This window comes from Pelobates fuscus, chromosome 3 (assembly GCF_036172605.1).
Source record: "Pelobates fuscus isolate aPelFus1 chromosome 3, aPelFus1.pri, whole genome shotgun sequence".
Lineage (NCBI taxonomy): Eukaryota > Metazoa > Chordata > Amphibia > Anura > Pelobatidae > Pelobates > Pelobates fuscus.
In genome coordinates, this window is record NC_086319.1 from 199920449 (window position 1) to 199935106 (window position 14658).

The 14658-nt window shown below is 43.1% G+C and overlaps 1 protein-coding gene across 1 annotated transcript in view; it reads right to left on the bottom strand.

The window, feature by feature from the left end:
- The window catches only part of HMGXB3 (HMG-box containing 3), a 68656-nt gene that overhangs the window by 33505 nt on the left and 20493 nt on the right, over window positions 1-14658 (bottom strand). Inside the window, exons 4-5 of the mRNA XM_063447899.1 lie at window positions 11919-12443; window positions 11693-11791 (exon numbers count right to left, since the gene is read on the bottom strand). Coding sequence (XP_063303969.1) covers window positions 11693-11791; window positions 11919-12443 — 624 coding nt within the window. The remainder of the gene's footprint in view (window positions 1-11692; window positions 11792-11918; window positions 12444-14658) is intronic.

Here is a 14658-nt window from a genome sequence, read left to right on the forward strand (position 1 = left end):
ACGAGCATCCAGGACACCAGGCTCAAGCAAGTTGAGCAAAAGGTCGATGAACTACAGCAGCTCTGTATTAATGACAGAGTTGATATGCTGGAGGACCAAAGATGGCAGTACAACCAGAAAATCAGAGGTGTGTTAGATGCCTTACAGGCTTATTACGATTGTTGAAACCGGTGTCAGCCACGCCATCAACATCAGGGGACATCATCATTCCAGTCTCTCCAAGACAAAACATCAATACTTGCGTCAGTCCGTGGAAAATCTCCCCTGCTCTTTGAGAGCTCCACGCTTGCTGTGTATCCAGACTTCACCAGAAGCACACTTACCTGGAGGAAAACTCTACAGCCACTCCTGCAACAGCTCCGTGCCAAGGACGTCCCATTTCGCTGAAGGATACCTAAAGTGCTGTCATTCACACACCAGAGGACTACTCACAGAGCACGAGGCTACACCGAGTTGTAGAACCACCTATGAAAGCTGGACCTAACCAGCCCTTTGGGAGCTAAGGGAGCTGGACTATCTAATTTAGATAGGGAAATTCACACCCAGTTTAACCCAGCGACCGTCGAAATCAAGAGGAAAGACATGATGGGCTAGATGGGATCAGACCATTCAGTCTCATATTTTCCACCACCGCGAACCACCAGTGTTTATATAACCATTACTGGCTAATGCTTCTATTATGCTTAACTTGGTTCACATTGTTCCTTTTGTTGTGATGCATAGTTTTCTTAATGTTTTACTTTTACTTGGAAAACGTATATAGTGGGGGAAGTGGGTTGAAACACCACACAACATATAGGCTTGACAATACTTTATCCCAACAGTTCCTCCTATACCCGGATACATCTCAGAGGGAATTGCATACCCAACCCGTTGTACCACCTCCCCGTCCCCTAACTCCCTCTTGTAATGCACATGTCTACGTAACTTGGTCTCAAGAGGGTGGTAAGCCCCCAAACGAACATCACTGTCTCCTTCAAGTACATACCAATCTAGCCTACGTAGATGTTTTAGCGGGAATACAAGCTAGGTATTGGCGTTTATTGTTAATATTATGTTTATTAATTATTTTCTTATACAAATATTCACTCTGGAAATATACAATTTTTCCTGATAACCTGTTGCCCATGTGGGCTAAAAACCCATGTGCTTTTATTCTATTGAATGTCTATGTGCTTATAATATGCCATGTTACCAAAAATAAAGAATTAAAAAAAAAAAATAGCTTTGTTGTCCAGCAAATCCTGTAGCTCTGTGTTAGTGTTAAACTGGAACACATTTGGCTAGCAGCTTTATATTTATTGTTCTAGGTCAGTAAAGAACCAGTATAAAATGTATGTAATGGTTAAACAAAATTAAATATGGTTTTGGTGCATCCTTACTTAGTAAATTTACCAAGGAATTATTTCAACTTCAGATGGTCTGTTTTAACACAAAACTATTACTGATCGTGGCACAAATTATCCCAGTAGGTTGGTGCAATTATATGTAACCACACATTAACAGTTTAAAACTTACAATATAGTGATGAAAGGCACAAACAGACAGGAGCAGAAATTGTGGAATACTACTGATACCGGAGAAACTGACGGAAGCCAAGCACAGAGAGATGGACACAGGTTTCTTCAGGAAGGAAGAGATTCTTTATTGGATCACCGATCGGGACTCAGAGGGACTAGCGTCACCAAAATACAGCAAAGTCTGAGTACTGAATACATAGAGTACATTCCTTATATAGCACTGTAGCTCCTCCCACAATTAACTACACCCACACATACCCTTAACCTATTTAATGAATAGAGTCTAAACTCATCCATCCGGTCTAACCACGTGGCTCATCTGATACAAAGGAGAGGGACGCGTAATTCCAGTTCTTACATTCCTGCACCTGGTCAGTACAGTGATGACAGTATCTTAGCTACGTGTAATTTAACTAACTGATACTACAAACACATATACATACATATGCCTTGTGGCAATCTTAGCCTGCTAAACTTGTATTTTACTGGAATTACATCACATTCCCCCCTTTGATGCCTCTGATATTTCACAATTACTTGAGGCATCACTTAACCTTGGTTCGCATATACCTCAGGTTACCATGAACCAGACCAGACTTATCTTATGATGTGAATCTTCAACATTCATCTTCTTGCATTGGTTCTCCCTGATCTAAAGCCTTATACTTATATATCGCCATTATCTGTGCAGCAGCCTTCCTCTCTGCTATACTTCCTATCAGGCTTTGCACAGACCTAACTACTAAGGGTATAAGACACGGTAGGAGTAGACACAACAGTAAAATTAGTAGGACTCCACCTACCACTGCCTTAAGCCCTCCAAACCACTCATACCAGCTACCAAACCAACTACTTGGATTGTACCCTTTCCATACCTGAGTAGGCACATGCGCTAGTTTAACCATATGGCTAGTAAGCTCAGCTATTGCTTGCCCTTCGTCATCTATTTGAAGACAGCAATTACTTAGGTTAAACTTCCCACATACACCTCCCTCTACTGCCAAAAGGTAATCCAAGGCTAATCTATTTTGGTAGACTGCTGTCCTCATCCTGGTGTTATGCTTCGCTAGAAGATTGAGCGCTTGTGATGTTTCATTAGTGATAATCTCAACCACCGCCTGTAACCTTATAATACGGTTGAGCATATAAATAGGGGTTCTATAACCAAAGGTACCATCCTCAGCCCACGTGGCTGGCCCATAATAATCTATGATACGCTGGGGAGGCCATTCATCATCTTCCCAGGCGCCTATCTCTATGGGTCCCCTTTTCTTCCTATGATTCACATCATACACTTTAACACCTAAAGTCTCACCTGTTTCAATCGGTAACAAGAAGAAGGATGGTTTGAGCATACCCAACACACATGCCCCTTCCCAGTCCTGTGGCAGCTCCGAATAGGCTTTCTTACCACAGATCCAGTACAAATTTGCTGGGGCTCTCCAAGTAGATGTGATGGATAGATCAAACCACACGTCCTTTAAATTGGCATATCTAGCAAACGGGTTAGATGGTTCTGAGACATTTGAAGCCGACCACCAAGTTGTATTCTTTGTATCATCATCATAAGCTTTTTGCCCTAGACAAGTTAATTCTCCTACAGAAGTATTATACATTATTCCTTTCCTTGCTATGCAAACATAACCTATGATGGAGGTCTTTAATCTCCACTCAGATTTACCTCTAACACTCATCTGATAATCGGCTTGTGAAGATATTAATTGTTGAACTGCCTCAGAACCGGACATTACCTCCTTTGCTTCCCAAGGCCATTGGTCTCCCATGTTAGTACCTCCACACACATAGCAGTTGGTAACATTAAGACTACCGGCAATACTTTCAGCTAGATCAATGAACAGGTTTTTAGCATTATGGGGGATCTTATTATCTATACTCATCTCTTCGTAAAAGGAATGGTATACTTGATGAGTCTGGGAGGATACCGTATCAGTCTCTATTCCTATAAACAATAATGTCCCAGGATCTAAACCCGTCCCGTATATTTGAAACCCAAATAAATTTCCATACTTATCTAAGAACTTGTCGGGGTTATTAATGAGTATATGGACTGGGTTGCATTCCATAGACTTACAATAAGGGCTAGTCGGCAACTTAGTCACTATCATGTCTTTGTCTACTGTCTGTCCCCAAGTTGCCCACCCCACACAAGACCAATATGGGCAAAAGTTATAATCTCTATTTGGGCATCTAGGACTTACATATTTATTTTTGCTACTGGGACAAATATATTTATCGTTAGACCCATACGTCCTCTCCCATCTAAGATCCCCACATACATTCCACGGCTTTCTACCACTCGATATCGCTTTACACGCATCAAATAGCAGAACACCCGAAGAATGTACGGATTCTAACACCGTTTTATTAATTAGGGTCCCCCGAGGATCTCCATTCCTGAGAGTCAACCAAATTGTACGAGGCTGATACTCCGGACTGAAGCACTTAGGTTCTCCTACTCCTAAATGGCACACACTATAATCTATATTTAAGTATCTACATCTCGATACATCTCCTTTACATTCGTATTGTGAATGCCAAATTAGGGTTTGGGAAATATGGTTACCTGTTCTCGTAGTCTTAATGCATACCTCACAGCTAGGAGTGTCGGTACCTCTACCTTCCTGAATATAAAAACACATATAAATAAACACTATCAAAAGCACATCTTTCGCCGTCATCCTCAGTCTTCGTCCGTGCGATGGCGCCTCAGCTTCCAGGATGTGAGGGGCTGCAGGGAATGGAGTTCTGCTCATCTTCACAGGTGTCCCTTCGAGACTTTCCTGGCTTATACACTATGTGATGGTAAGCGGACAGGCTTTATTATGGCCTTCTCACTCACACCTGTAACAATAAAATTTGTAATCCACAATAATTCCTCGTTACTCCGACTGAGTAGTGCGTTTTAACCGGATCTTGCAGGGATTCTCTGGATCTGCTGTAACTTGCCAAGAATCGACTGCTGCTGGTTTAACCCTGGAGTGATGTATCCACGGAGTCACTTCGGCTACTTTTATTGCTGTAGGGGTAGACAAAAGAACAACATAAGGACCTCTCCACTTGGGCCCTAACGGTACAGTATTCCACTCTTTAATCCACACTTGGTCTCCTGGATGATAACTATGAACAGGGGGATAAATATTCACAGGTAATCTATCTTGTACCCATTTCTGTACCTCCTCCATAGTTTTACCCAACTCTACAACCTGCTGCCGAGTAATTCCTTCTCCCAACTGACTCAAGTCCCCCCTTAAGTTACCAAGTACGGGAGGTGGTCGCCCATACATGATTTCAAAAGGAGAGAGGCCCATCCTTCTGGTAGGGGTACTGCGGATTCGCAATAAAGCTATGGGTAAGAGAACGTTCCACTTAAGTTGGGTTTCCTGACACATTTTAGCCAACTGGTTCTTTATAGTTCTATTCATTCTCTCTACCTTACCAGAACTCTGGGGTCTATATGCAGTATGAAGCCTCCACTTTATACCAAGCATATGAGTCAGTTGTTGTAGGCACTGATTTACAAAAGCTGGACCATTGTCCGATCCTATAGAACAGGGTAGTCCATATCGGGGTATTATTTCTCGTAGCAGGAATCTCACAACTTCTCCTGCTTTCTCTGTACGAGTAGGACATGCTTCTACCCAGCCTGAATAGGTGCACACAATTACCAGCAGGTAACGATGTCCACCCGATTTAGGCATCACTGTAAAGTCTATTTGTAGATCGGACATGGGGAGTCCCCCCATAAACTGAACTCCTGGTGGCTTTACTGGTCCTTGTCTTGCATTATTCTTAGCACACGTTACACATCTGCGTACAATGGCCTGAGTCAAGTTGGACAATCTTGGTATGTAGAAATGTTTTCTAAGAGATTCTTCAGTACTGTCTCTCCCAGAATGTGTCCCGTTATGATAGTTTTGGACAATTTCTACTGCTAGTGATGCTGGTATAACTATTCTTCCATCTTCTAGCTGATACCACTTGTTCTCCAGATACTTTCCCGGTTCAGTCTTTAACCACTCCTCTTCTTGAGCTGTATAAACTGGAGTCCATTGGGACAGTGGAGTTGGTATAAGAGCAGCTATATGCCCTACATATTCCTGTCTTCCTGATTCAGCAGCACGCTTAGCTGCACTATCTGCCATCCGATTTCCCTTGGTTACATCACCATCTCCTCTCAGATGCGCTCGACAATGTATGATACCGACTTCTTTCGGCTCCCACACTGCTTCCAATAGTTGTAGGATTTCAGCTGCGTACTTGATTTCTTTGCCCTCTGAATTCAGTAGTCCTCTTTCTTTATACAAAGCTCCGTGGGCATGAGTGGTTAAAAACGCATACTTAGAGTCCGTATAGATATTTACTCTTAAACCTTCAGCCAATTGTAACGCTCGTGTTAGTGCTATTAATTCTGCCTTTTGTGCTGATGTTCCTTTCGCCAGTGGCCGAGCTTCTATCACCTTGTCTATTGTTGTCACTGCATATCCTGCATAGCGGATCCCTTCTTTCACATAACTACTGCCGTCGGTGTAATATTGAACATCGGGGTTCTGGATGGGAAAATCACGAAGATCTGGTCTACTTGAAAATACTTCATCCATTATTTCCAAACAATCATGTTGACTTTCAGTAGGTTGTGGCAAAAGGGTAGCTGGATTTAAGGTGTTTACAGTCTCTAAATGCACTCTTGGGTTTTCACACAACATTGCTTGATACTTGGTCATACGGCTATTACTAAACCAATGATTTCCTTTGTAATCCAACAACGTCTGTACTGCATGTGGGACTCGTACATAAAGTTCTTGACCCAGAGTGAGTTTATCGGCTTCAGCTACTAGCAGGGCGGCTGCAGCTACGGCTCTTAGACAAGGTGGAAGTCCGCTGGCCACTGCATCCAATTGTTTAGACATGTAGGCAACAGGTCTTTGCCATGATCCCAAGTACTGTGTCAATACTCCCACAGCCATTCTTCTTTGCTCGTGTACATACAGGTAGAATGGTCGTGTGTGATCAGGTAGACCTAATGCTGGGGCACTCATCAAAGCCTTCTTCTTCACATCTTCAAATGCCGTTTGCTGTTCTTGGGTCCATAAGAAGGGGTCGTGCTCTGTACCTTTGATAGCTGCGTACAGAGGTTTTGCTAGTATCGCATAACTGGGAATCCATATCCTACAGAAGCCTGCTGCCCCCAAGAATTCTCGCACTTGTCTTCTATTCTTGGGTATTGGTATTTGGCAGACAGCTTCTTTTCTCTCTGGCCCCATAATTCTTTGACCTTCAGAGATATGGAATCCTAGATACTTGACAGTTGGCAAACACAACTGAGCCTTCTTTCTAGACACCTTGTATCCTGCCTTCCAGAGAATGTGTAGTAGATCGTGCGTTGCTTGCTGACAGATTTCTTTTGTAACTGCTGCTATCAACAAGTCATCTACATACTGTAACAATACACACTCTCCTGGGATGGACTCGAAATCCAATAGATCTTGACTTAGGGCTGAACCAAATAGGGTAGGTGAATTTTTAAACCCTTGGGGCAGTCTTGTCCAAGTCATTTGGCGTTTTGAGCCCGTTACAGCGTTCTCCCATTGGAAAGCGAAAATACATTGACTTTCTGCGGCAATTCGGAGGCAAAAGAAGGCATCTTTGAGATCTAAGACTGTGAAGTAAGTAGCCCCGCCCGGAATTAAAGCAAGCAGGTTATATGGATTGGGTACAACTGGATGTATGCTAACAACCGCATCATTGACTGCTCTTAAGTCCTGCACAGGTCGATACTCATCTGTGCCGGGCTTTTGAACAGGCAGCAATGGGGTGTTCCAGGGGGAAGTACAGAATTTTAGGATACCATACCGTATGAACTTATCCAGATAGGATTGGATGTTCTTCTTAGCCTTCTGCGGAATGTGATATTGTCTTAGGCTCACTGGATAAACCCCATGTTTAAGTTCAATTTTTATTGGTGGAATATTGCGGGCCAGTCCTGGTGGGTTGTTCTCTGCCCAAACTCCTGGTATGTTAAACAATGTCTCATCACTCCTAGGGTTTTGGCTAGTCAACACTGTATAAAGTCGCCACTCTTCTTCCTTTGGTACGGATAAAGTCATAATACCTGAAGGTCCATTAAACTTTAAAGATGTTGTTCCATCTGGTAGGAACGTAATCTGCGCTTGTAATTTGGATAGCATATCACGTCCCAGCAATTGGACTGGACATTCAGGCATATAAAGGAATTGGTGTTTTACTACGTGGCCTCCCAATGTACAGAGTCGACTTTTAAGAACCGGTCTTTCAGCACTTCTTCCAGTTGCTCCTATCACAGTAATAGTCCTTCCAGATGGAGGAGCAACTAGATTAGTCACCACTGAATGTTCAGCACCAGTGTCGATCATGAACGCACTCCTTTTCCCCCCTATTGATACATCGACCATAGGCTCCGCTCGACCAAGGGGGATGGAGCCCGGTCGGTATCAATAGTCCTCCATGACCGTGTCAGCCAATCCTACGAAGTCCCTACCTTCTCTATCGCGGGACCTTTGCGCTGCTGGAATATATCTGTCTTCCCTAACACTTCCTCTGTTCCCATTACTCCCTCTATAACCATTACTCCCTCCGGGACCTCCTCTACCTCTCGCTCTGCCTCTAAAGTTTCCGTAGCCTGCCCTGGGTTGGTCTCTCTCGTACTGCTCTCTTTGCGGACATTCGTTCCTCCAATGCCCTTCTTCCTTGCAATACGCACACTGATCCCTACTCAAAGGCTCCCTACTCCATCTATTATTGCCTCTATCTGGGCCCCGTTTATCTACGCCTGCGATCGCTACCGCTAGCATATCAGCCTTTTTACGCATCTTGCGCTCCTCCTCTTTCTTGCTTTCTGTTTCCCTATTCATATAGACCTTATTAGCTACCTCCATTAGTTGGGAGATTGACATACCTGCAAACCCTTCTAACTTTTGTAGCTTGCGCTTAATATCTCCGTAAGCTTGGCTGACAAAGGCGGAGTTAACCATTCGGGAATTGTCTGCGTCTTCCGGATTAAAGGGGGTGTACAAGCGGTACGCCTCCAATAATCGGTCATAAAAGACACTGGGCGCTTCATCGCTTTTCTGGATCACCTCAACTGTCTTCGACATGTTAATGGCTTTCTTTCCTCCGGCTTTCATGCCAGCAATTATAGCGTCTCTATAGGCTCTGAGTTGAACCATATCAGCACCATTTACGTTCCAATCGGGATCAGTGTTGGGATAATGTGTTGCGGCCCATGCTGCTGGATTAGCTTGGTTCAAAGCACGGGCTCTATCTTCTAATGCTTTAATGGCTGCTTGATTTATTCTTGTCCTTTCCTCATTGTTAAATAAAGTCATTAATAACTGCTGGCAATCAGCCCATGTCGGATTATGTGTCTGTACTATTGAGGTGAACAGATCAGTCATGGCTTGTGGTTTCTCAGTATACGAGGAATTATGGGTCTTCCAGTTTAAAAGGTCGGTAGTGGTGAAAGGGACATATACGAAGACAGGGTCAGCGTGTGCCATTTGACCTGCGGCATCGATATAAGCTGACCCGGGATTTAAGCGAAGAGGCATCTGATAGTGCTTTAATTGTTGGGCACCAGTCAACTGTCGGGTTTGGATGGGGCTACGTAGGGAAGCGTCAGTCATGGGTTCCGGTCGGGGAGATATAGGGTATGGGGATGTGGGAGGTTGGTTTTGGGAAAAGGTAGTGAATAGAACACTTCGGGCCGAGCTAGATGAAGCTTGACCGGAAGTCTGAAGTGGCGCCAAATCAGGATATTCGTTTCTAATGGGGGTGGGTTCTGGTTCCGGAAGGGGAGATTTAGTACGAGGGGGGGTGGATCCTGTACTGGAGGAGGAAGCGGAAGTGGATGAGGGTAATGAGGGAAGGGTTACAGGACTTCCTGTATTTGCGTCACTTCCTCTTACCGGAAAGTAAGGGGGCGGCAAAGGGATCTCGGACTCAGGGGGCTTGTCCAAAATGGGCCTAACACCAGCCCTAGTGGACGAACAAGTCCTAGCTACCATGAGGCGACACTGTTCCTCGTGGCATGTCCGGAGCCATTTTGGCGAGTCATTTACGGCCTGTCTCCAACAATCAATATAAGGAAACTGGCCGTAAAGTTCAGGCCTACCTGATACAGCCACGTGTAAGCGCTGTACCAGAGTTGGATCCAAACTGCCACGTGGCGGCCATGCCGCAACCAAAGTAGGCCACTCCCTAGTGCACAAAGTGACCAAACGTACAGGGGACATCTTAACCCCAAAATCACAAACTTTGAATCCCTTTTTAAAATTCTTAACCATACATCCTAAGGGATCCGGAATCGTTGACTGCGACGCACCCATATTTAACAGTGGAACGTCGTCGACAACGATTACTATACACGCGTACTATTCAACAGTCACACCCGTTTCCTCTGGCAACAGCACCACGTGGTACGGTTACCAAGTGAAACGTACACAATAACAATAAACACTCAGGGAATTCCCGTACACACACAGCTGCTACACCAGTCACTATATAATCAATATTATGCCCTTTGGCGTAACTACACAGTCACCCACGCTATAATTCTCTATATACGAATTACCCGTCTATAACACACCCCAGTAACATCGTCTTTTACAAATAGCGGTTACAGTACGGTTAGCATAGGTCAAAGCACAAGTTAAGGTCACAATACAATTATTAGTGGTTATGGTGTTAAACATGCAATGGACGACAATGATTAGTACTTATTATATAATGTCAGTAAATATACAGGGTTATGGTACCGTGCACTATAATACAGCAACACACTATTAACACTCTCGCTAGACGGCTGAGCTCGCGCTATCTAACAAGATATACACTTTACTAAAACAATCGTTAACACATTTACAATTCCCAACTAAACTATTGGCCAGTACCTTGAATGGACTACCTAAAACTATATACACCCGTTTTGGTTAGCCACACTGCCCAATCACCACATATATATAGCGAGCTAGAGATCCGAATTTACACAGGCGCCTCTTAGTCGCACTATACAACGAGCTAGAGATCCGAATTTACACAGGCGCCTCTTAGTCGTACTATCAAAAGTCTAGTGGGTTCCAAATTTACACGCCTTCCCACTTAGCCCAGATAGGATGAGAACTAGCGAACCGAATTTACACAGGCGCCGCTTAGTCTCCCGGTCCCTCCGACCTAGCGAACGTAATATACACCCTAGAACGCTAGTCTAGACAAGACACCGGTGTCCGGCTAGGGCTATTTACACCAGGACCCCGCCTGACTAACCAAATCAAACGGTCTGACTAAAGAGCGTTCGATCGAGCGGTGCGCCTTCGCTCCTTCCCTCCGACAGAGGGGGCAGATACAGATTCAAAAACCCCTTTGGGCCTACCGCACAATCGGTATACCCCTAGCGGGTCCTGCCGTCTAAAACAGCAGTTGTCTTACCTCCTCGTTCCTGAACCTGAGTTCACACTCATCGACGGGGACACCCCAGCACTTCTTACGTAGAGGCCGATGATCTCCTGGACAACAGACCAGTGGCGCCGAGACGAAGGGAGGTCCACGCAGAAGTTCAGGGGTGCAGCCGTAGAGAACGTGGGCAAAGATAGACCGTCTCACGCCTCTGCCTCTCAGCTACCGTTGAACGATGAGCTTCCCGGCCAATGCACCAAATGATACCGGAGAAACTGACGGAAGCCAAGCACAGAGAGATGGACACAGGTTTCTTCAGGAAGGAAGAGATTCTTTATTGGATCACCGATCGGGACTCAGAGGGACTAGCGTCACCAAAATACAGCAAAGTCTGAGTACTGAATACATAGAGTACATTCCTTATATAGCACTGTAGCTCCTCCCACAATTAACTACACCCACACATACCCTTAACCTATTTAATGAATAGAGTCTAAACTCATCCATCCGGTCTAACCACGTGGCTCATCTGATACAAAGGAGAGGGACGCGTAATTCCAGTTCTTACATTCCTGCACCTGGTCAGTACAGTGATGACAGTATCTTAGCTACGTGTAATTTAACTAACTGATACTACAAACACATATACATACATATGCCTTGTGGCAATCTTAGCCTGCTAAACTTGTATTTTACTGGAATTACATCACACTACTATCTCTTACCAGTTTAACAGGCCTTGTTGTCTCTGCAGTGGGACGACTTGCCATAGGAAACATGAAATAATGTGAGGTGGGATTTGGTACAGAGTGATCTTCTGTATCCTGTGGGTCAAAGAAAACTATATAGTAAGCTACCACAAGCATAGGAGTTCAAACAGTACATTAGAATATATTCCTAGATAATTATCCAATGGCTTAGGGATTACACACCTATGAAGCATGTACACACCTGAATTGCCATAACAGTCAGAACTGACAAGCCTGCTGGGATTTCTGACTGTGCCAAAGATATTCCCCCATTCTCTTCAATGACCATGCTTGTTGCCTGATAAGGACTTGAGTCACCGATCTCCAGTGTTGCGTCATCAAGAATAATATCCCCACTCAATTTATCGCCCACTGACCCAGTGTAGTTAGAGAAAACACCACTAAGAAGTTGTTTTTGTGCTCCATCTCCTGAACTGTAACTTGTTGCCTCTTCAGTTAGTCCTTCAATGTCAATGCACTGCTCAGAAAGGCTAACCTGCCCAGTGTCCAAAGACAAGATGGTCTGTTCCAAATTGTGAGACACGTCTGTTGATGGGGTCATTATTCCAGTTTCTCGAGGTTGAGCCACACAGATTTCCATTTGCTGTCGAACAACCTTGTCTTTACTAGGTGATTTCTTTGGTATCAGAATGTAATCTGAGCGAGGAAGAATCTTCCTGAAGCCAGGGACATCTGAAACCATGGTGGGTGTGCTTGACTTTACATTCTAAATAGAGAATTGTAAAAATTATTGTACATGAAGGTACACAGGCTACAACTACCACCAATGTGGATTTGTTTCCAATGAGGATACTGACAAAGGACTGACATTTTTGTAATAGTTTATAATGTCATGTTTTTATTTCAGTTTACTTTACTGATTACAATGGAGTACATACATGCACTATCAAAGAGAAGTAGAGGAGAGAGGGGAAGCCTGTGTTCAAGGGCTGTTCAGACAGAACTGTGATGATATGTGAGGACTGAAATGCTTTAAAGGATCAACGAAAGATAACTGCTGATGAATGTAGTTTTAAAAGACCAATCTGCAAGTAACCTGCAATAAATCAATGTTAGGAGAATGAAGGAACAAATTATTGGCAAATTCCAAATGAGAAATAGTGATTGGACAAATGAGTCATATGAAATTAAAAAGTACTAAAAGAATATCAAGACATAAAACTTTCAAGAAACACTAATATCCTGAATAGTGGACTTGGTGAGGTCGGTAATAAGAGTGTAAATAACATAGAAAAAGTATTACAAGCAGATAAAAAAGAAAAATGTTACCAGTGTTTAAGCAAAAAATAATATACTTTTTGTGTTCAAAACTGAAAACTGAATCAACAAATCTAAAGCAGTAATGAAGCAGATTAACAATCCCGTACACATGTTTAACAGGAAATAAAAGGTCCCATAGACAGGAATACGTGCAGAATTTGGATTTCTAAACATTTAAGATTGCGAGTGGTGGCCCCTTTGAGATTAACCCCTTCATGTCCAGAAGACATAATTATTCCTTCAAGTTTTACTGGGAATTAGCATCCTTTGATTGAATAGCCTTGTGATATAATCATTTTGGGTATCGGGAGAGGGGGGTGACAGAGCCGCTTTAAGACAGTAAAGCGTAGTGCTATATTGCCTCCTTTACCAACATCTTTCAATTGTTTCGTCATGCAACTCAACAGTTAGTTGAAAATAAAAATAGCTAATATTTTATAATAATATTTTATATTAATTAAGAGTTCATTTTCTGCTGAGACTTTGCTAAGGTAATAATGCTAATTTGCCTCTTACCCTGGCCATTATCTCGCTCTTCAAACCCCCCATTTGTTATTTCTTCCTAGAAAAAAAAAACCCTTTGGTACAGGTGATTTGTAATTGCAAAATCTGTGTTAACAGCAGAATATAAAAGTGGCAGCTGCTAATTATTTAACCCGAAGTCACAAATGTAGCACAGATTATGTTGCATTAAAACAGATGACCAATTAAACCAGTTCAGCATTTTGTTGATTACAGTTATTTTTATATACGAAATAATAAGCACTTGATAGTATCAGCTGCAAAAAAATCATTCATGCTTTGTGGGGGTGGGGGTTGGGGTGGAAGGGTACATTACACAAACATAATTACATGTTTTGTTTTTTTTAATGAATATTTTTTTTTTTTTTTTTTTTTTTCAATGGAATAATTCTCCAAATCCAGCCTGGATAATTTAAACTGAATTGTATTTAATTATGCAGATTTAAATTTTCAGTGAGTATATCCTTATCTTATTTAGGTGCTGATCACTTCAGCTCATTGAAATGGTCTGGGTACAGTGTTCATATTGCCCTTAGTGCAATACAATACATTGCAGCACTAAGTCTGCCTCCAGTGGCTGTCTACCAGACAGCCACTAGTGGGCTTCCGTGTTTAAAACTGACCGTGTTTAAATCTGACACTAGACGTTCTCACGCTCTGCATGAGGACCTCCAGCGTCAGATTTTTCCCCATAGGAAAGCATTGATTCAATGCTCTCCTATGCCCAGCGCCGAGGGACATTTACAATGGGATCAGGGACGTAAATAAAGGGTTTTTAACCCTTTATTCACAGGGGGAGGGGGGGAGGGAGGGAGGAGCGATAGTGTCAGGAATACGGCTTTGTAAGTATTGCAATTTCAATTTTAAACACGCTACATATAAAGTAAATGTTTTAAACTTGCAGGACATCGAAAACAGGTAGCCTCTCATATTTCTTAGCATTAATAATCAAAATGTGTTAGCTGGGACAAGTGATATGGTTAGTGGCAATGCTAGTCCAAGGGTCTCCAAGCTACTGGTCACCTACCCTACGATAATGTTACCTGGACCAGTCAATAAACCCTCATTTGCCAGTTTTACTTGGGGAGAGCTTTTAGCAGAGCCCTCTCTGATTTTGTGGGTTTTTTTTGCATGGGGTT